The 23853-nt window shown below is 37.8% G+C and overlaps 1 protein-coding gene across 1 annotated transcript in view; it reads left to right on the forward strand.

Moving 5' to 3' along the window:
* The window catches only part of LOC132263315 (acetylcholine receptor subunit alpha-like), a 43760-nt gene extending 21146 nt beyond the window's left edge, over positions 1-22614 (forward strand). The window contains exons 3-10 of the mRNA XM_059763016.1: positions 6805-7099; positions 7643-7823; positions 7928-8043; positions 9204-9372; positions 9914-10050; positions 17274-17423; positions 18987-19560; positions 19979-22614. Coding sequence (XP_059618999.1) covers positions 6805-7099; positions 7643-7823; positions 7928-8043; positions 9204-9372; positions 9914-10050; positions 17274-17423; positions 18987-19560; positions 19979-20179 — 1823 coding nt within the window. The 3' untranslated portion in view covers positions 20180-22614. The remainder of the gene's footprint in view (positions 1-6804; positions 7100-7642; positions 7824-7927; positions 8044-9203; positions 9373-9913; positions 10051-17273; positions 17424-18986; positions 19561-19978) is intronic.
* Positions 22615-23853: the final 1239 nt, after the last annotated feature.

The following is a 23853-nucleotide window of genomic DNA, read 5'->3' on the forward strand; positions in this document are numbered from 1 at the left end:
CCGCTCGCTCACTTTGATGTGGATGGAGTGGAGCTGTTTGGGGTCGCTTTTTCTGCTCGACTCACTGGTAATAAGGTTCAAGAGGTCAAATATTTGCACAATGTGTCAGAAAATTTTACACAGACTGTTGATGGTGGCATCATGCGGAAGGAATATGAATGATTGTGGGGTGGGATGTTGGAGAGAGGCAATTTTTCGCAGTCATTTGCATTAAAATTAAATTTATATGTTTATTCTTTCTCTGTGATGGTCTGAAAAAAAGATTTTTCACACGCCCAATTTTCCATGCCAATTGAGTTGTATCGAGTGAGGTAGTTTCGTCATTCGAAGTGTCGACGGGAAAATTCTGCCAAAATTGAGGTGGATTATGTGAGGAAATTGGCGAGAGTGTATGAAATTTTGCCATGCCTATTGGATGTGGGAAAGGGAGAACTTGCATTGCATGATAATTATTGCCAGAAAATGAGGAAATATTGTACATGAGCGAAAATCCAGCAAATTATACCAATGTGCTGTATGATTACATGAGCTAAATACGAAATTCTCTCTTGGGCCGCCCCCATCTCTGTTTGGCGTCAAAATTACTTTTCCTCACTGAGCCCATGGCATGTGTGTCGAGGGTGTGAAAATAATTTCCATGTTAGATAATGAGAAATTCCCATCGCGTGAAATCTTTTCTTTCACCACATGGTGTGGGAACATGTAAAAGATTTCAAGTATTTCACCCTAAATCTTTCTTAATGATGTCTCCTTATTTATTTCACACTTTTCCACGTCGTTTTCGTCGAGAAAGGTGCTCCTTCAGCCGCTCCACTACCCTCCAAGTTAAATGTCTCTTTCACATTTTAGCAACTTTTCCCCTTGACAGGATTAGTGAAATTAACAGACATGAGAAGTTTCTCAGGGAAAAGTGTTTGGTAGCATGATAAAGAAATACTTATTTTATAATTTGCATATTTTCCCGCTATCAAAATACACTAATTCAAATTATTATCTCATCCACATAATGCACAACAGGATTTTGCATGCTTCGCAATAACTTTTTTGGCACTTATGCAAATTGCTTCATTCGAGGTGTGGCTATTTCAAGATGAATCCAAAAAGGTGATTTTATCGGCACCACTAGAAGATTTGCCGCATGCCAAAATATTCAATCACCCGCCTTCCTCCACAACTCACCCTCTCAGAATCCCTAAGAAATATGTGCCAAGGGAGCTTCTGAAATTGCCCATGTGAACATGGAAAATGCATCTGAATGCCTTCATGCCCTGGAATTCCCCAAGTCTACATGCCATAAGGCTTGGGTCTCTCGGGAGTCGAGGATATAGATGGCAATAGGGTCAAAGTGCGTGAATATAAAACACATACACTCACTTTGGCGTGTGGCAAGGAATAGAAATTAGGGTTTTTCTCTAATGATGCCCTTTTCAGGAAATTTTCACAAGAGTCCTCCCAGCTTGAGGATGCTTCATGGGTGGTGAGAAATTTAGTGAATAGATTGTATATATCTTCTTCACCCTCAATCTTACTCCATCTTTCGTCTCTCTAGGCTTTTCTCCTTGAAGGGATCTCAAGTTGAGTGCGTGAAAAAGTGTCATAAAAAATGTGAGAGGTGAAAGAATGTCTCTGGCAGGGTGAAATGTAGAATAGAAAAGCTCTATTTGCATTGGAACTTTTTCTTTTTTGCTCACGATCCTCGTTCACGGAGCTTCAACTCCCAGTGAATATTCTTTTTTTTTCTAGATGTCGTAATTAATTTTTTTTTCTGGTACTTCTCTGAATGATGTACCTAAAATAATTCAATTTTACTCGTGACTAAGTTGGAAAAATTAAATTCCTAATTTGATAGCGAGTTGTAAGAAAACAGTTGGAAGAAGCTGACATGAAAACATGGTCGCATGGTTTTTTTTTTACATAACCACTCAGCAAAATGATTGTAATTTTTTTTCTCCAATAGAAATCTTGAAACTTTCACAATCAAAGTGATATATCGAGCAAATGGTTGCCCTACTGTGTCCAATAACTCTATCAAAATTCAATAATATCATCCTCTTTAAGACGACAGTGCTGTTCAACGTTCTCTTTTCGATGACTTTCCAAGTGTATTCTGTCATCAATTTTATGTGAACGATTCTTGGGAATTTATCAAAGAATTTCTTCTGAGCAATTGTACAATTTCTGTGCAAATTCTACCAAATACAGATACAGAAATTTGCCTATAAATTCAACATAGTTCCAAAGGACGAAGTTTAGCTTGAGAGAATGATAGAAATTTATATACAAATATATTACACCGAGATAATTTAAATTATTTGCATTCCATGCTGAGAAAAAGACATTTCAGCGATTTGATGAGGGAACAGTGCTCAAGATTTTGTGGGTAAATTTCTGAGCGAAGTGAAAATCTCATGGTATTTTCCATGTTTTTCCTCACTACCAGCATTTCCAAGTGCCTAATTGCCACACTTCTCAATTACAAATGGTGAGGGAGAGTTCACACAGCGCTCCAGTTCTGTATATTGAGTGGGTTCTTCTAGGAATACACACTTCAATTGGACGGAAAGCTCACTTAAGAGACTTTTAAGCTTCTGATATGTTTTTAGAAGCCCAGGAAAGAAATATTCTGCTCCACCCCAAATGAAAAATTCCTCCCAATGTGTCTATCTTCTCACTGAAGATGATTATCATGGTCCATGGAATGGATTTTGTGAATTCCGTTTACATGTTTCACTATAAATTATTCATGTCTGAGCTTTTGCCATTTCTCTTTTCGATGTATATTCTTGTTCTTTCATGCCATCTACAAATGTACACACACCACTTTCCAGGCCAAACACACACACAACATTTTGATGAATACACATCTACGGAATTGTATAATAATCTGAATGTAAAAGCTTCACTCTGTCCAAAGGAAATAAATGAGAGCTTTGAACTTGCGCCGTCACATGAAGGTGGTTTATCTGAAGCGAAAAAGTATTCCCACAAGATTTTCAGGCTTGAGGATTTGCTTGAGATTGATTTTTCTCGAAAAATTCACCAAAACACATCGTATGATATTATCTAAAGGAATTCTTGTCTGCTGGAAATTTTCCAAATGACAGGCAACCCTCGAGCATTCAACTCTTGTAAGCTTTTCGCCTCTAAATTCTGCTCGTGCCCAATGATTATTCACCCCCTGCCAGAACCTCTCGGGAAATTTCGCGTGTTGGATTTTTTCCATCTGCTTTCTTCAGCAACTGACTTCTAGAAGTTCTTTTTCCACCGGCACCACACCAAGAGACCCTTTAAGAAGGGATGAAAAAGTCTAGAGAGAGGAGAACTCGTCTTGCGTGTCAAATCTTCCCACCAATATCTTTGAGGGATGGAGTTGGAATATGTTCTAGGTCGCGGCACGTCTTCATCCTTCTCATAATGTGCTTCGTCCTGCTGAACTTTTTTTCCATCTTCTCATCCTCTCTCAGAGGTAGGAAAAATGGGTGGGAAAAGGAAGTCTGAGTGAATGTTTTTTCTAGATTCTGAAAAGGACTCGCACAAAAGTGGGGAAAACATCTTGTTATGAGTTCCTTTTACACGATGAAAATTGTTTTATGTGCTAAATTTACGCAAATTACTCTCTTTTGCATTTCTCATTTCAATTTCTCACTATATAGATTACTTTTGTCGAAAAACACTCGAGAAAAAAAATCAACTCGCACCTTTTCCCATGAAACTTCTTTTCAATACAATAACTCAATGGATTTTCACTTGATGGTAGCGCTTCCTTCCCAAAAATTCATTGTGACGGAAAATTATTTTTCTTCTGCCAGACTTCTCACCCTTGGATGTTAGTTATATATTTATAATATATACTGGAAGTATAATGAAAATGTTGTTCTTTCACATCGTTTCCCTTTCAAGTGTTTGGCGGTTAAGGAATACGCTACCAGCGACTTTTCCTTCTCATCCACTCATCTCCAAATAAACAAGAAAAGTTACTTTGCTTCCCATGTTTTCAGGGTAACAATAAAAAATCACTAATGAATTTGTAACACTTTTGCCAACTTTGTTGGTCTCTAGCATTGAACCCACTGAAGATTTGAAGCCGTCTTCGAGGTTGGAGCAAAAGGAGTATATTTGACATTGTAACAATTTACCATCGAGCAAAATAATCACAGAAACAGCCCCCTTGAGAGCTTTTCTTGCACAAACTTTGGAACTTTCCCACCGATTAATTCCCTAGATTTCCCACAACTCCTATTTTTCTATACTCAGAGAAGTAAAAGAACACAGTTGAACAATATTTTGCAGGGAGACTTGGAGGGAGATGAAAACTGGACCAAACTGATAATAAACTCCTTAAAACTGTCCTGCCGGTGTGGCGAAAAATTATTCCTTCAAATAAAGTTATTCCCACTTGCGCGCCTTAGCATTGGACTATTCATTAAAAAGAACCTGCAATTTATGTGCAAAAATACTTGTTATCATATGCCGACAAGTCTACAGTGAATTTCATGGAAGTTCATTTGTCTTTCTTCCCGCAAATTCAAAAATTCCACCTCTGTGAGATGATATACAGCAGTTTCTATCAGTTTTTCAATTTATATCACAAACTAGCTTTGCAATGAGAAAGTTTCTCATTGAAATTAGCAGAATTCATCATGCGATATAGTACAATAACGAAATTTTGTGTATTTTCCCAAGTTTCACGTGAACATAATAATCCTGAAGAAAATCAAGCAAACAAGGTTGTGATCCAGAAGTTGCGAATAATATATTAAATATTGTGTAGAACATTGCAAATTCATGCATCTGTTGCTACACGATACCAACGAATATTTCCTCGTCATAATTAGCGTGTAATTAAATTAAATCATCATTATTTCTTTCCGCGCGCTTCTTTACTTCCTACTGTAATTAATGCTAATTCCGAAGACTGCCATGACGTACCCTTTTTCACCCTCATTCAAAAATTCTGCCAAATTTTTAACATCCCATTCCACTTTAACATTGTGTTACGGAAAATTTCCACGTGCTTTATTACATTTGCCAACCTTCGGATGGTGTGTATTTAATTTTCCAATAATTTCCTGACGAAGTATTCCCAGGGTGAATACAAAAAAGCGAGATTTTTTCTGAGTTCGACATAAATTTACAATGTAAATTTGTCAAGAGCAAATTGCTATTGTGATTGCGCTATCATATCGCATGAACACCAGGAATGTACATTTTGTGGAAGTTGTCATTTCTGAGCCTCCACGTGTGATTTTCTGAAAATTCTCCTCATGGCGTGAGTATATATAGTTGGGTTTCTGCCATCAACTCTCATGTGGCAGCTCACCGAGAATTTTCATCAATTTCCTCTCGTGGGAGCTGAGGTGAAATTGAGAGAAAACTGATGTGAATTGATTTTATATTATTCATTGTCTCTCGTTTTTGCCCGCTTTGGCTGCCAATAAACTTGGATACTGGAGGTATCGGTGTAAAAAGTTTCCGCGATCATTCACGAAATCCTCACGGTTGCTTCACTGTGCCATCCTTCCGTGCGCCCGAGAAGAACATAATGTAAATTGAACCATAATGTTGCGGAGGAGCAAGTCGGGGGTGGAAATCTGCCCAAAATGATGCTCATGACTGGATGGAAGAACCACCTTAGAATCTTATTTATATTTATTGTAGATGGGTGTTGCCTTTCATCTTAACTACAAAATATTCCCGTCATTCATTGCCTTCTCACTCTGAATATGTGTACATATGTATTTTGCCATGCAATGTTCTCTGCATATAAAAGATTTCCTCGCATTTCACATGGCACCGAGAAGGAGCCAAGATACTCGGCACATCGCATCAAATTAATTTTTTTTATACATACTAGAGAGGGAGCAGAATATAAAATGTCTCTTTTATCTACAGCGTAACCACCTTGGGAATTTTGTTTATTAACTAAAGGAGTGTAGATCAGACATGAATTTTATGCTACTATTCAGCATAAAAATTTTACTACAAATATATCACTAGATTCTTCCAAATTTATCGTCACTATTTTGACTATCTCAAGACGTATAGTGTTACTAAATATGACTCCTCAAAGCTAATGTAGTTAAAAGTTACATTATAACTGAAACTCTTCATCACACAATATCGTATATTGGACTTTGTTCTGTTCAAAACATATTCATGAAACACATTTCCATTGGCTTAGATTGTTTTGATATACACAAAGTATCTTTTCCTCAGAGACCAATTATGGAGTAGTTTAATTGTTCAAGTGTGGCTAATTATCATGAAGCAAAGTAATTCATGCTGAATTCAATCAGCAATAAATTCTGGATTCTAATTAAAATTTAGTCAGCTTGAATAATTTCTGAGAGAGTATGATTGAGTGTGTGTGTTGTGCAAATTTTATGTTTTATGACAAAGTAATATTAATACAGTCTAATTCCGAAAATATCGGCAATGCAAATAATGTACAATTTTGTGAACTATAGTTTTTTTATTCTCTTCTAAATGATAGAAGTAAAAGTTGATTATTGTTTTCCCTACGAGACTCCCATTAAATTAGTACTCACTCATCACACGCAGCCTTTATTGAATTGTCAATACGATACCTATACCATTATACAAAATGCCAATTTAGCATAATCAAATAAACTCGATGCAAGTACCAATTGCACGGGATATTCGAGACTGACAGAGGCATAACACAGTCAATGGTATAAAATTACATACATCATGCACTTCATTATTAAAAATATACAAATAAAAAAATGTTTTTTTTTTTCTTTTTATAAAATGACGATATTTTTCTTTTTGATCTACTTGCAGTGTGCGCCGGAAATCCGGATGCCAAACGCCTGTATGACGATCTTTTGAGTAATTATAATAAATTGGTGCGACCTGTGGTGAATGTGACGGACGCTCTGACAGTACAAATAAAGCTAAAATTGTCTCAATTGATTGATGTGAACCTCAAGAATCAGATTATGACGACAAATCTGTGGGTGGAGCAGACTTGGTACGACTACAAGCTCAAGTGGGAACCAAGAGAGTACGGCGGCGTCGAGATGCTCCATGTGCCATCGGATCACATTTGGCGACCTGACATTGTGCTGTACAACAAGTAAGTTACTTCCGGAAGGGAAGGGTGGCTCATTTGGGAAAGTGTTGCTCGGGCGGAAGAAAGCGTCTGAGCCCGCTCAAGACTTCAGTAGAGTCTCCTGGGAAGATTGGTTGGATGAAAATTATTCAACATAAGCCAAATCTCTCGGGGAAGCACTCGATGCTAAGGATATTTACTCAAGTCTGCGTTGAAGTTTAGGACTGCTTAAAATTTCATACAGAAGCACGATTTGAAAGCCTTTAAATGACGCAAATGTTTCAGTGCCTCTGATGCTACAAGAGACTCATATTCATGTTCGCTTAGGAATTACTTATGAAGGATTATATTTGAAATGCATTTGACTCTACAACCTGGGCATTTGAGGGAAACAAGTTGTAAATTCATCATCAATTTGACATGCAAGTGCGAAGAGCCGCTCTTCCTTTCGCCCATCCGAGAATTCTCACTCGATCACTCGTGCGATTTTCCGAGCACTGAATTATGCACCCTTCATTTCCATGTCATTCCACGCTTGTCAATGGGGGAAAAATTACAACTGTGCAGCGCTGATGGGAATTTCGAGGTGACACTGGCCACAAAAGCCACACTCAACTACACAGGACGAGTGGAGTGGAGACCGCCAGCCATCTACAAGAGCTCCTGCGAAATAGATGTGGAATATTTTCCATTTGACGAGCAAACGTGCGTTATGAAATTCGGCAGTTGGACCTACGATGGTTTCCAGGTCGGTCAAATTAATTTATTAACTTTTTCTCCAGTTTCCGTTCATGCTGCGCTTAATCCATATATGATGGGAGTTTTATTAATTTTCTCTCTTATGAATTGTAGGTCGATTTGCGCCACATTGACGAGTCTAATGGCACAAATGTGGTGGAAGTTGGAATTGATCTAACAGAATTCTATACATCAGTCGAATGGGATATTTTGGAAGTTCCTGCAATTCGGTAAGAAAGTCAGAGAGTTTCACATAATGCTCATATGTGATATTGCTCATACTTGCTTTGTTTCAATTTCCAACACCATCATATCACGTCTAGCACCCACTCACAGTGGTTTTGCACATCAATTGATTCTCACATTTCCATAGCAAGTCATTTACACAGAACCTCGACACAAGTGCCCCAATTTGGGATGTCATTAAGGAAACTGTGTGCAGAATTAGAGGTGGTTTCTTAACCACGTCAAATATTATATTTTTGCGTCACTTTTTGAATAGCTCGGGAAATATGGGGGAAGGATAAATCCGAAGATAACAATATGCTTAAGGAGATACAGCGCACATCATATTTCGAGCATGAATTCATTTTTTCTCTCTCCTTTTGTAAATTAATGCAAATCCATGAGAAAATTGATGAAAGCTCAGCGGTTGAGCTGGGATCCATTCAAAATATTGAATTTACCGGATTAGGTAATTTCATCCCATAAGATGATACTCCCAAAATATATCCCGAGAAACTTGTCAGAGCTTCTCATGCAAGATGAATATCTTAGGCACTCTCGGGCTCAATGTGAGAATCTCTTCGGAAATCTCTATTGAGTGTACACACATTTCTCCAGGCGCACAGCAAAAGATTGTACAATTTGACAAATTGAAGACAAAGTTGGGCGGATTAGAGAAATTTGTACAAGAAATTCATTATGAAGGATTGATCTATCATCCTCATACCATATCATGTGTGGAAAACTTTACACTTTCACCCTCACCCCCGATGAGGGAATTCCCTAACTCACGCTGTCTAGCAAATAAAGTTCTCAACTGAGAAATTTTGCTTCAATTTCTCCCAAAAACCACACAAACACACATTTGAATGAAATTTAGGGCGAAATTTCAAGAGGAATGAGCGAAGGATCCGGATGAAATGAGGATGGAAAGACAATGAGGGATTCTGTGGGAGTTTCACAAAGCCACATCCCAGCCACATACTCATGGGGATTTTATGATTTCACCATCACGCTTGAAAAAATTCCTCATTGTTCTTCTGGCGGGCGACAGACCAATTTTAATGCAATTCCACTTGCAAGATGGTGCATCTTTTCTGGTCATGATGCTGAAAAACAAATTATAATGCTTTTTCTCATCTCTCTGTGCTTTTCTCTTCTGCAGGAATGAAAAATTCTACACGTGCTGCGATGAACCGTACCTAGATATAACTTTTAACATAACAATGAGACGCAAGACGCTCTTTTACACCGTGAACCTCATAATTCCGTGTATGGGGATTAGTTTCTTAACGATTTTAGTATTTTATCTGCCATCAGATAGCGGGGAAAAGGTGAGATTAAATGCCAAAATTTCCGTCACACCAAAAGACTACCAATTTATGGGTGATGAAAGAAACACTCAGAAATACATTATCCAGAACTCAGAGTTGGATATGGATTAGATGAAAGATTCTCTGCCTTTTTGCCACTGTGTTGAAGCTCTCATGTGCTTGAATACGAAAAACATACAAAGAGATACATGAACTTGTCGAGATTTTAACGAATACACACCTTATATACACATTCATCCTAACTATGTAGTAAAGCTTACACAGGTACAAATTATTGTTCATTTCATCCTAGTACCACAAAAAAAATCGCCAAGAGTGAGTACAAAAGCACGCAAAAGCAATAAAACGTGGTCAACAGTGTTGCAGATAATTCTTTCCACAGTCAGCTCATGTTGGCCACTGAATTTGTGGTGACAAAATAAATCTCAATCTTATCCGTGTAAAAGCCATCCGTTATCCCTTTCTAACTCTGAGTTTGGTGAAATTTCGACGAGTCATTTCTCTTTTACTCACATCTAATATTTTCACCTCTCTTTAACAGGTATCATTAAGCATATCTATCCTACTTTCACTCACTGTGTTCTTCCTGCTGTTGGCGGAAATTATTCCTCCGACATCCCTTGTTGTGCCACTCCTGGGGAAATTTGTCCTCTTCACTATGATTCTCGACACATTCAGGTGAGTTAAACTTCTCTCTCATTTACTACGTGTCTTTATATAATACTGTTTACGACACTTTTTTACGAGAATTTCCCACTTTTGCTCCCCATATATCTGAAATATTCATAATTAATCACGAAAACTCACTGTTTTCGCTCCTTTTTTCATGCCATCCTCTATTTTGCTCCATCCGAAAAGTTTAACGTTTATTCAGAGTACGCGGTATTTCATCCAGAGTCACTCATGAAAAGCCACACATTGATAATTCATACAGTTTTGCTTAATTTGACTCACTAATGAGTTACGAAATGTTTCGGGAAATTTCACTTCTTTCCCGGGTGGCATAGACACTTCCGGTACTGATTTTGTTGAAATTTATGTTTACATTTTGTGCATGCTTTATACTCACATTCTGATGTGCTTTAATTGAATAATATGCGTCTTCTTCCTCGAAAAAATTATTTATTTTTAATAAGCATTTCGCATGAACGAGTTGTGATTCCACGGATAATTGAAACTTTTTCTATTCTATTTTAAAAGGCGTCAATTTTTTCCATTTATATTCATAGAGTTTTACAACATGATGTAAAATATAATGAAAATTAACAAACACTTTTATAACTCTAACTGAATTTTCGCTGCAAATGCGAATTGAAATGTGCAATAATTTCGTTTAATTCACTCCCACAGAGTTTTTTCGTCTGCTTTTTAAAATTACTTTTGGTGAAAAACGAGGCAGAACACAAATATTTTCCAGTTTACATACAAATGCTACAAACATTATTCTGGTAAACTTCCTCATTTGAAATTCATCTAAATTTTTGCGAAATGTTCCACAGTATGGTGGAAAGTTTGAGGCACTTTGAGCTTTTAGACGAAAACAGAACCAGAGTGAATGAGGAACGAACGTAACGGGAGAATTTGTAGATGTGCTTTTGGGGTCTTTTATGTATCGACTTGGTGGATTCTTTTTTATATCCCAGAAGATATGAGCAAATTTCACCTTCGACAAACTTTAGTCTTTTGATTGTATGTGAGGCTAAATAGAATATCACCTAAGGGAAGAAAATACGCCATGTGAACAAGCTCCGGTGTGTGAGATAATGTAAAAAGCATTTTCCACGTGGTGTCACTTAATTGACCATTTTTTGAGACTTTATGGGAGCACACAACAAGTTGCTGTGGGTGTGAGATGAGCGTTTAGTGAAAAATTAATGTGAACATTTTGTGTCATCATCACGACTTGCTCTTTGCCAACACCGCCATATTCATTTGCCACCCTCGGGCTGGCGTTAAAAGCCATCGGGGAGTTGTAAATATATAGCAAATTGCTCGAGACATTCCCCCAAGGCGTAGGTGACTCTTTACATATGATACAACTTTCAACATTATGCCACGAACGAGTAAATCAATTTTGCAAAGTGCGTCTCATGCTACTCACTGGTACTCTTAAGATAGAGAGAAGAAGTTTTTCACATGATAAGACATCCTCTGTCACTTTTTACGCGCTCAATCCACCTTACAATGCACCTGATCGTACTTGCAAATCCCACCAGTAGTGTGTCAACTATCGAAAAGTCGAGGGGTTAGGAACTTGTTCAGGCCACTTAAAGTGGGATTGAAAGTATTGCACTCAGTAAAGTTGAGAGGTGAGTCAATCTGCATGAATAGCAAAGTTTTAATTGAAACACTTGCGAAAATATTAAGTTGTAATGTATCTTAACAGACATTTTTCTGAGTAGCGTCATTAATATGGCAAGATCAAATACACACGATTACAGAGCTTATTCAGCGTAGGAGAGAAGTTTTAAAGGATTATCTAGTTAGACAATTATTCGCATTTTGTGCATAAATAACTCATTATGAATGATACACAAACATATTGCATTATTTATCGTTTATATATCATTTTCGCAAAAATGAGTTCACAAACAAAGCAATCATACTATACATATAAGCTCAAAGCAATGTGATTTTCATTATATTAGATAAAACAAATTCAAACCGAAACTCACCTCTTAATCTGCAACTGTTTTTCAGACAAATTGAACTTTGTTGTATGGTTTTGAATGATAAAATGCTAAAAAAAATCATTGACTGCACAGCATAGTTTGCTATAATATTAATTTGAATAGATTTCACATATGCAGCTGCGATATACGCTGAGTATATTTTATGCAAAATTTGCAAAATAATTCTATATAATTAAAACTGGGAACGCAGTGAAAATAGAAATTTCCATTTAAATCTTATCTAAGTAGAATTAAAATAATAAATTTATAATATTTGTGCTTATGAAGCAATGTTTGTATATTAGCCCATTCAATTCAATTTATGAATGTGTATAAAACCTCATCAATTACATAATATATTAAATCATCAACATTTCAATTGCTTTACAACTTTCGTCAGTAAGATCTGAAAAGCTTATTTCAAACAAGTTGAACGGATTTTAAACAGGAACAATTGATTTCCCTCGGAACAAAAATTTGCACAAAGTTGGAGTTCTTTGTGCCGTTTGACTTTGAAGGGTGGTTAATCACACGACATTGTGGATCTTTGGGCGGATGATGATCCGCCTGAGGAGTGTAACAGTGAGGATGCGAGGAAGCTTTGGGGTGTGATAAATGTTGACATTATCTGGGTGGGGAGAAAATTTTATGATGCTGCGTCTCTAACACGTTAAATTTCCCGCATCTTCTTCATCATTATTCAAATGCTGAGTGTCGATTAGTGATTTTTCTCCCTTTCGTGGCGAAATATCTCACATTGACATTAGAGAACTTAATGATCTCGAGCATCTTTGGGGAGGGTGAAAGAGAAATTGCAGGAAGGAGCAAAAACCCATTAGAGCGTCGAGATTGTACAATATTTAACGAAGACAGACTCGAGTCACTCCTTGTTTGGAATCCCCACAACACTTTCTTGTAATTGTGACTCACTCCCTTAATGGACTCTCCATCAAAATCACCCAGAGTATCTTGCAAACCGTATTCAGAGAAAAGCATTGCCAATAGAGATATCGACAAATTGACTGAAATTGCCACCACAGTTCTTGCAGACTTTAAAGTGTACTACACAATTTACTCAATAATTTAAGGATATTCAAGAAAGTTTCTGTGGCGTTGATTGCGTGAAAGGAACAATTTTCCTATTTTCCGACTCATAAATGATTTCCTCCTAATAATGAACTCTTCTGTAGGATTCATTAGTAGAAATACCTTGGGATTTATTTGAAAAGATCTTAAAACTCTTTGGTTCCCTATGGAAAGCAGCTGCAGCTTTTCATCCATTGAATATGCTTGAAGCTTTTGAAAAGTTTTTAGGGAGTTCCATTAATGCAAATCGAACGATTTATCTGCCATGCAGAGCTCCTCATCATTGATTGGTAAATTGATAGTTGGTTAAAGCAAAATTGGGCGCATTCTTCACTTAAATGCGGCAAATAAACTTTGACGGTAATTTTACAGTAGAGTGAATAAATTGTTGCAGATTTATTCAGCGAGAACCACCCACAGATTTCTTGCAACACATCCAATGATGGGCTTGCAAGGGAAATTCTCCTGCAAAATCCTTATAAATTTATTTTCATATAAATTTCCTCCTTTTTCTCTCCTCTTCAATCTTCAATTCATTCCCCTTTTACACATGTCTTTTTACACTCTTTATTGGATTGGCTGGGAAGAAAAAGGGAAAATGGAAGACAAAAGAGATTTGCTGAAAAGTGAGTTGCTAGGAAAAATATATACAGTAGGAATGAAAGTGGTTTTGAGGAAGATGTATGTATATGTAAAGTACTTCCCTCTCTTCCCATTTTGTATTTTGTCGTGAGACATATAACATAAATTCGATGCTATGACATTTGTTTGCCATTTTGTAAAATTATATGACAAATAACACCAAAGTGGAATTTAATATAACTGCCTCTTCTCTATTTACTCTCCGCATCATTTCACATCTCAATTTTGTGGCAATCATTTCGTCTTTTAGGAGTCAATTTTGAACCTAAGTGCTCGCAATTTATCCAATATGTTTAGTACGTGAGATTAAAGGATTCAACAATTATCTCATTCTTCCATTCTGTTTTGGACCACATGTATTTGCTCCATCACTGATTTGAACACGCTTTACGCAAAGAATCACAAATAACCGCCACAAGTGCAATTGAGAGCGTAACATTTTAGTTTGCTTTAAACTCCAGAAGAATAGCTTTCCTCAACAACAACAAAAAAAAACTCCCCACATATGTATTTACGTTAAACGAATTGGTGAAATTTTCAATTTACTTTCTTTCTATATATAATATAAAAAAAAATCCCGATTGAATCGTCCGATAAAGTGTGACCGAGATGTGATTGTGATTACTGGAAATTGGCCAGAAAATTGATGATGAGGGTTTTTCCGCTGAACCTCTTTCACGTGATAGAACCTAGAGATGAAAAATCGTCACTTTAATGTGTGCTTTTTTTTGGAAAACCATCCAATAAACAATTTTCCACTTTACGCCTTTTTTAACCTGAATCTGGTCTCTTTCTCCCATGCACGTTCCTAATTCCCCAAATTTACGCCAAAGCGTAGACGCATTGTTTTGTCAGGCGGAGAGAGGAAGAAATCCTCAAGGGCTTTTTATCAATATTTCATCTTATCACTTTTATGCTTACTTCCTTCCTCGTGCCTTTTTTATCGACCAATAAAGATTGGATGAGTGATACGAAAATCAATGCGGAACACTCCGCATCTCCCGTACAAGCGTAACTCGAGATTGAATTAAAGAGTGAGTTGGCATTCTTATTACTTTATTAAATACATAAACTTTGTATTGAATTTACTTTTCCTCCTTTGTCATGGAAAACACTTTATGCCCACCCTTTTTTTCATTCACGACCCGAGGGAGAAAAGTTACGTGGTATCCTGAAATGTTTGTGCCCAGAGTGAATAATAAGAAGGGTAAATTTACTGAAAACTTCCATAAAAGATTCACATAATAAAAAAAGAGATGAGAAATTTTGTAAATATTCCATCGATACTTTTTTACAGCCACATCATAGTTCCTAATTTTAAGACACTTTTCTCTGTAAATTGATTTAGCTTTATTTACTGAGTTATTTGCAAATTTTCTTACATCTTACGTAAGTTTTCATTGTGCTTCTTCGAGAGAGCAAGAAACGAAACTATTTATCGTGGGTAATCTTCCACAGACCTTTGATGTAACTTTTGGAAGTTGTGCTATTTTTCTTTCATAGTCAGTATTAGAAACTTTGGGGAGTTTAGTGAGTTTGAATTAAGCAGAAAATTTCTAATCCCGCTTTATATATATATTGTGAATGTAGAAACAATGTTGAATGTTACTTCTGCAATTGACAATTAACATTGTTGAACACATGCATCTCTATATACATCAGTGATTTTCACAGTGATAATGTTTTTGACCTTATCTCTGTGTCTTCCTAAGGTGAAACAGATAAAGCTTGATGTTTATGGGATTCATAACATTTCCATAAATTTTACGGCAACATAATAACCCTAATATTCTGTTTCGATCAATTTTTAAGGCATCGAACCCACATAATGCACTTGAGTGTGTGCGGCGCGATGTAAATTGGGAAAATTGTTGGGGATTTTCTCAATTTTATGAACAGAAGATTGAATTTCACCGTGCAATTCGCTATCATTAGTATTCATGTGTTATTTTTTGTGCCAATATTTTGAGAATTTTAGCATCTGACCAATATGTACATGTAATTTCAGCAGAATTCTTTTTTACACCGTTGAGAGTAATTGAATTTCTCTGTTGCTGTGGCTTCTTTTGTCCACGAAATTGATTCCATTGTGGGCGGGTGACGACGCTGTACGACCTAATGCAATGAAACTCGCGTGGCTCGAGTGAATCTTGGATGAAGACAACCTCAATTGCACATGAAGCACTATTAGCTGAGAATTTAATTCAAGATTCATGAGTGGGTGGCGGTAATTGCGCTTTTTATGGCCTCACACTGAGGCGTCTCTTCGCCACTTTGAGTCCTCCTCAGGTGCGTCTCTGCGCCACCTGAGCCGATAAACTGACAAAACACTCAAATTTGTAATTATCCTATCAATTGACGACTACGTTAGGGTTTCCCAAAGTTCCACCTCTTCAATTGACACGCAAATTTCTACTCAGCGTTTTCACGTGACTGAAAAGCTATGACGAAATCTCCTTACCATCGAGATTGACAAACATCAAAAGCAAAATGATCAGATAAATGTCATTTCATGCTATAATTTAATCCCATAGATCTTTTCCAAAATAATTCTTGAAAATGGCTTTAAGTATAATGAAAATCAGATTGAGAATACTATGAGTTTTAGAAAAAAAATTCGATTAAGTTTTCCAATTGTATTATAATAAATGTTTCTAACATAATATTCAAATGCACTAAAATCCGCTATAAAATTGTATAACTTATGCCTCTGTGATTAAAATTGTCCGTCGCTATCACTAATTCTGCAGGATATGTAATAAATCATTGTGCTGTGTGATTATTTCTAAATTTCTGCATGTTATAATTGATGATTCATCAGCTGGAATACTTAATGGGCGCATTTTAATGAGCGCTCCCTGGCTTTTATGCTAATTTTTGTGATTTTGTTTGGGCGTGAGATGCAATGTTTGAAAAACATGGGGTTTCATTTTATTTTAAAATCCAGCAAAAACACATCACTTGCAGTTTTGTTTCAGCTTCCAAATTCCTCTGTGACAATTTATTTACTCATTATTGCTGAGAGATAAACACATTTGGTTGATAAATGGAAATACCAGGAAATACACATTTGCGTATGTTTGCTTATAATTAAATATTTGGAAATGCTATGCATATATATGTGTATATATATATATATATGCTAACAAAGAACAAATTTCCCTCATTCACTCCCGGGTTGAGCAGTTTTTATCTACGGATTTCTGGAGCAAGTGGGAAATGCGTAGAGCGATGAGATTGATTGGGAGCAATTGAGCTACTGCGTTCGTTGCGTGATGCGAAGGTGAAAATGTAATTTTGTGGCGCTTATTCGCTTGAGTTGTGATTTGAGGAGGGCAAAAAGCGCATCACTGTCAATGCAGGGAAGGGACAGAGTGCATTCAATCGCAATCAATCTCATGATGTGGCTCGAGTTTTTGTGCCGCGTCAATTGTTCTTGGGGTGATTCATTGAGTTGTCTGAACTGCCGCCTCCACTGACCATACTCTCTCTATCTTGCAGTATATGCGTCACGGTTCTTGTGCTGAATGTTCACTTCCGATCGCCGCAGACCCACACAATGGCACCATGGGTCCGGACAGTTTTCATCAATCATCTGCCTAAGCTGCTGGTCATGCGACGTCCTCTCTATCCATATGACCATCGAATGCAGTGAGTAACATTTTTCATACCATCGCCCCCGCAGTGGAAAATTTTTCCAACCACATGCGGAGCGGACAACAATAGATCGTCGGGCGGGATGCCATGAGTAGAAAAAGCGTCTCATCCACCGACATTGGTGGGAAGATAAAACACAGAATTGCACTCTACAATTGACCCCCAACCACTGTCCAATTGTGGGCTCATCGACTCCATTCTCAGCCCAATTCAGCTGCATAAACACAATTCTTTTCCCACCTTTGCAAATCTACTCAGACAGAATACAATTCAATTGAAAATTTATCTTGTGTGAAGTGCTGCGCATGAGAGATGGAGGAAGTGCCGAGAGACAATGGCTGAAGTGTTTGTATAAATTGTGGAAAGAATGCTTCTTTTTTCTTTACACTTTTCTCTCTTCGATATCAAGGAAAGTTGTCTCTCAAGTCAAGGAAAATGCAAATGCAAGGTTTGGTGTTTCTGCGATAGAATTGAGTTTGCAACTAAATAACTTATTTCGATAATGTTTCCATTCTAAATAAGGATCTCATTAATTTACCGGCACAACAAAGAGTATCTTTTCTCACTCACCAACGAAATGGAAATTTAATTAACCTTAAAAGTTGAGACGAGTGTATAGAGTTTACTTCGAAATTAAATTATCACTCGAGTATCAATTTTATACCTGAGAAACCTAAAGCCCCCTAATTGAATTCCAACTGACCTGAACACGATTGCTTTTGAGCGTGCATATTTCACCGTCTACCTTTTCATAAAGTGTTTTTGACTGTTCTGAATTCGATATTTGGGTCAAGAACAAGGAGGTCCTGATTGAAATCACATCGATGGATTTATTCATAGCAGCAATACCACCGCAATCCCATCGGGATATCACAGGCAGATACTGAAGTTTACACCGTGAATTCCTAATTATAGTTGGAAAATTGCCCGCATATCACGGAAACTCATTGTTTGCAACTTTCGACACAGACGAAATTAATCAATGTTATTATGAATGTGTGCAGAGAAATTTTACAGACATGTGGGTTCTGGAAGTTAATTGAAATCGATTATTTCTTAGTTCTACTTCTTGATTGATCATATTCGACAGTAACACGACCAAACCACTTTTCAATGGAACCCAAATTTATCGAATTATGTTCAACAATAGTGAAGCGACTATATATATGTATGTAGCTAAACGAGAACTTTGTTAGGTAAAGTGAAAAACCCAATGTCTAAATTTATAGAATAAACCTAAACTTTTGCAATTCACCGATCAGCATAGCCAAATGCAAATTAATTTGGGTGTAAAAGTGTGAAAACACTCTAAAAGTCTGTGAAAGTTTCAAACAAATTTCAACTATCCTTCAGCTAGGATTGGTTGCTCAAAGAAAAGCACTCAATCTATAATTCATTCGATTGAAGTGCAATTTGAAGAGCAAGTAGACTTATCGCCATGTCCATGTGGAGGACAGCACCAGGAGTTCCCTGAGGACTCCTTGGCGCATATTGTGTTTTACTCAGATGGAGTAACTTTCAACAAGCTTGTACAGTGTGGTTCTCTCCCCTCTCCAGCGCGAGCTCCCATCGGTACATGGTGAGAACCTGCAATGGACTGGAACTGAGGGACCCCATCCCGCCACTGCCGCCGTCCGTGGCGCTCACGACCTTCGACCCGAGCCTCCTGCTGGACCACCATCTGCTTGACTCGAGCGACCCGCTGGGTCTGGGCTCGTGCAAGCTGCACGGCGACTCGGGGCCCTGTTCGCCGCACCACCATCGGCACCATCGTCATCTTCTAGACGAGCTTCCGCTCACCTTTCAGACGGATCTGCTGGACGGATCGCCGGAACCCCTGTCTATAGCTACGCTCACGCCGTCGCGACGCCACCAGCACGTGGCCACGGTGGACACGGGTCGTGTGCTGTCGCCCACCATTCCGCCACCCCCGCCACCCTCCATCAGCATTCCTCCGCAAGCCACTGCCACGGAGCCCGCGGCCGCGTGCAGCTCCACGGCCGACGGGCCGCCGCCCGGGACCAGCCACTCAGTCCGCCACCGGTGGCACACCTGCCCAGAGCTGCACAAGGCCATGGACGGCGTCACATACATCGCCGACCACACGAAGAAAGAGGAGGAGAGCACGAGGGTGAGTCCCAGCATAAATGCACCACTTAAACTTTGTCATATTCCATCTCAACTTGCGCTTGTCATTTCAAAAACATTTCCATAATATACGTCCGAACGGATGTTTATTCATCTGCATTTTTGTCTTCCACAAGTGCATTAGAGCGACAAATCCCACATTCAGAGAATTTGTACATCAACGAAGAGGCAATTGACATGAAATTTTAATTATCAAAACTGATTCATGTGCAATATGATGTCAACAGCACTAGTGATTTATGTAACTTCCTGACATCCAAGAGACTCCCTTTCCCAGAAGCCATGCTTACCACAAACCCAAAGTCATCCAGTGGGTTGAATTGATGAGTTGCTTTGGGTTTCTGGGCACTGTGGCGCAATTATCATGAATAAGGCAATTGGATGGTGGCATACATTTTCAGGTGAAGGAGGACTGGAAGTTTGTGGCCATGGTACTGGACAGACTCTTCCTCTGGATCTTCACGATAGCCGTGGTTGTGGGCACGGCCGGAATTATCCTCCAGGCGCCAACTCTCTACGACACTCGCGTGCCCATCGACATAAAGATGTCCGAGATTGCAACGACCACCGCCAAGCCTCACATCGCGCGACCCGTCTTATAAAGGGCTGAACACTGCGACCAGCGGAGATGTAAGTTAAATAGAATTTCAGTTGAAACGACATTCCCGCTCAGTTGTGAGCTTGACAGCACACTTTTTGAGGAACGAAGTAGCACAAGAGAATTGTCAGGAAATTCATATGGGACGATTTCCACTAACGTTACAGTTATTTTTATAGACGCGGAGCTTGAGTGAGGAAGAGTCTAAGATTGGAAAAATAAGGTGGAGAAAAAGCATTCAAGCCCCGGAGGAAGTGATCAAAATGTGCGGGAATAGGAGAGGATTTCTTTTATTTGTTTGCAATTTTACGTGACTATTCTTAAAAATTCACCCCACGGGAGGATTTCAATGCATTGCTATCTCTATCACACTGAATGTCACATTTATTTGCCGTGAAGTTCACGGAAGAGCTAAATTGTCCCTCAGGGTAGTGAAGGGGCAGAGAACGTTGTTCTTGGATAGAATATTTTATCAAATAAATTGCACGATAAATTGATACAAATGTCCAGTGAGAAACGACATTTATATTCCAGGTGAAAAATGATATTATACACATGACTATGCGAGAGGATGGGAAAAATCCTCGAAATTAGACACAATTTCCGCTTCTTTTCAATTTCATTCGAAAGATTGCACTTAAATTCTCCGTTGATGTCTTTTATATTCCTCATAGTCATTAATTATTTTCTGCTTTACTTCGCACACTCTTTACCCTCAATGATAAATCATTTTGTCTACTAGTTTATCCGCACATGAATTGACGGGGAAATGAGGGAAATTCGCTGGGAATTGAGTGTGTGTGTGTTTTTTTTTTACTTATTTCTATGAAGAAAGAGTTCAGAATCAAAGCGCAGTGATTTCGAATGACGATGTGGAAAAATGCTTTAGCAATTTCAGAATGAATGCTCTTTTGTAAATCAAGGAAGCGAACAATTCTTCTCTAGCAAAATTGCAGCACTTTTTGATCACTTTCCACATTTTGTTCATTTAATTGGTAAAGTTGTTAAGTCTTTTGCTTCTCATGACAAGAAGTATAAATTCCTTTATGACTTAGAATAATTTTATGTGAGAGTTGTTTTGAAGAGATTTTGAAGAAAAAAAAAAGTCCCACGACCATATTAGGTGACAAAATTAACATTAAATAGTTATTAACTAATGCAGAATGAGAAAAATCGTTATAGTCAATGAAGGGAGTCCTTCACACTAACTTCTAAATTAAGGATATTTAAACAAGTGACGAAATGTTGATAGTAAAAGAAGTGAGAGCAAAAACATTGAAAATATCATTAAATGTGATTTCATTTAACAATTCAGATTAACAAGTTAGAGTGAGGAAGGCAGAAAAATATTTAACACAAATTCACACTGCAATTAATGATAGAGCACGTTAAGAAAGTGTTTAATTCTAATGGTAACAGACAGATGAGGCAGATTATTAGAGCAGAGATAAATATTTGATGAAAAAGAAAACAGAATATATAACAGAGAGATGATAAATTATTTATTTTCCTAGAAAAGTTGTGTGTGTTTAGATGACAGAGAGCGAAAGCAATTTTTTCACCATTATTGAGAAACACACTGTGGACAACTTTGCTGTTTGATGCTATCCAAAGAGGTTGATTGCAGAGTGAGTCAAAAGTGAAAACATGGCGAAAACAGAAAGATTTCTCGATTCACTGTGTATCAATCATTTTAGAGAATATTATTAGTGAGATATCGCCACATTAAAATATTGCAACAAATTCAATGGGAAAATCCGTAAATGGCTAAACTGAGAACGATGTGGAAAGCGGAGGAATGTTTACAAACAAGTGTGATTGGCTTTTAATAAAAATGTTCACGTATCATTCAATATGGTGATTGAATTAGAGATGTTTCCTAAATTGTCACTTCAAAATTGTTCAAAACCGGACATTGCTATCAGATTCATTAATATGAATTTCCATAGAACATGTGGTGAAAAATTGTTACACTTTCATGTGTGTGAGGAGTCTTGTAAGATATGTTATTTCAGTTTACAGTTAACTTTTTCTCATGGCATATGTAAAAGGAACCCGCCTCCATTGTACCATTTTGTCTTGGAGAATTCCTTTCTAATTAATTATCCCGCTCATGTTGTGCAAAACACACCAGAAACAACGACATCCTTAATCCTATTGCGACAAAAAAAAGGAGTTCCCCACTAGACAAATGGTGTTTGAGTGAGAGAGAGAAAGATGGAGTGGAAAGAGAAAAAGAGCATTCACAGATTCATTTTAAAAACTTGTGTACTGAAGAGAAAGGAAATTAACACTGAACGGAAAATTTCTGTAGACGAAGGAAAAAGAATTAAGAGATAAAAACAAACAGTGGAAAAATTAACACTCTTTTCTTCCATCCAATTTGTTGACTTTTTCCACACAGCACGGCGCCTTTCACGTGAATTTTGGGGAATGAATGAAGGGAATTACTTGGAAGATTGAGAGCTTCTTGTCGTATCCCTAAATGAATTCTATTAATCGATAGATGAGAAAATAATTTCTTTACCAGCGCCAAATTGCCTTTCTCCCCATCGCACGTGTTGGCTTCTCTTGGAACGACGGTGAAAAGAGCATTTCTGGCCGAGGAAGCGTCCTGCTCACGAGCTTCCTGATGAGCTGTGTAATATGGCACAAAAGTTAAATAATGGCTCCCCGCGGCGGATTTAGCGGTGAAATTGAAAAATCCCATGGAAAAGCTGACATCAATAAATAACAGGCGCATGGTCATTTAGTAATTAATTAATAGCAGCCTGTCGTCACTATGAAGTGTAATGTTTCATGATAAATGGACAGATTTAAAATGTGATTTTTTTTGCTATCTCCGCATTTTACCGGAATTCATTATTCTCCACCATGCACTCGACAACTCTTTCACTTGCTCTTTCAACATTTTTCACGCTGAGCGACGGAAAGTGCTCGCAATTAAATAAATCTGTAGTACTTTACGCAGGTAGAGAATAGACTCACTTCCAACTCTCACTTTCATTCTTCTGCGGTCCTTTGAATGCCATCGGAGTGTCTTATGAGCTCCTGGTACATTTATGACCATGTCGAGTGACACTGACTCAGTTACGTTGCACAGGAAAGACATTCGCAATTACAAGAGTCCGTCTCAGCATGGGATTTTTTACACACAACAAAACACTCGCTCTTGCAGCGTTTCTTTCTCGACGATGAAGTTTGCCGGATTCAATAGTCCTTCGTGTTCTTTTATACTTTAGGGACATTTGAAAAGTTTCACACATATTTTCCTGCGAATTTAAGAAAATATCGATTTTGTCCCTTCAAATGAATTGGAAATGTGGTAAACAAGAAAATCATTCACCTTAGACACAGCATAAACAAATCCTAAAAGTAAGACAACCATTTCTGCGTCAAGAAAAAGGGAGTTCCAAATGAAAATCTTGGCAAACTCCTGCAAATACAAGTGCAAAACCAACAGCGATGCAGTCTCTCCAGGAAGTGAGTGCAAAATACAGGAATCATCAATTTCCTGCGCACAGCGTGCATTTGCCTGCAAATGAGCATGGCTGAAAGGAATGGCAAAAATTCATGAGATGCAATTAAGTGAAATTGTTCTTGGCGAAAGACAGAAATGCGCCAAACGAGTCAAAATTATTGAAATATCAGGAAGTAAAACGACCGTAAGCGATGCAA

The sequence above is a fragment of the Phlebotomus argentipes genome, unplaced genomic scaffold (assembly GCF_947086385.1).
Source record: "Phlebotomus argentipes unplaced genomic scaffold, Phlebotomus argentipes genome assembly contig_15, whole genome shotgun sequence".
Taxonomy (NCBI): domain Eukaryota; kingdom Metazoa; phylum Arthropoda; class Insecta; order Diptera; family Psychodidae; genus Phlebotomus; species Phlebotomus argentipes.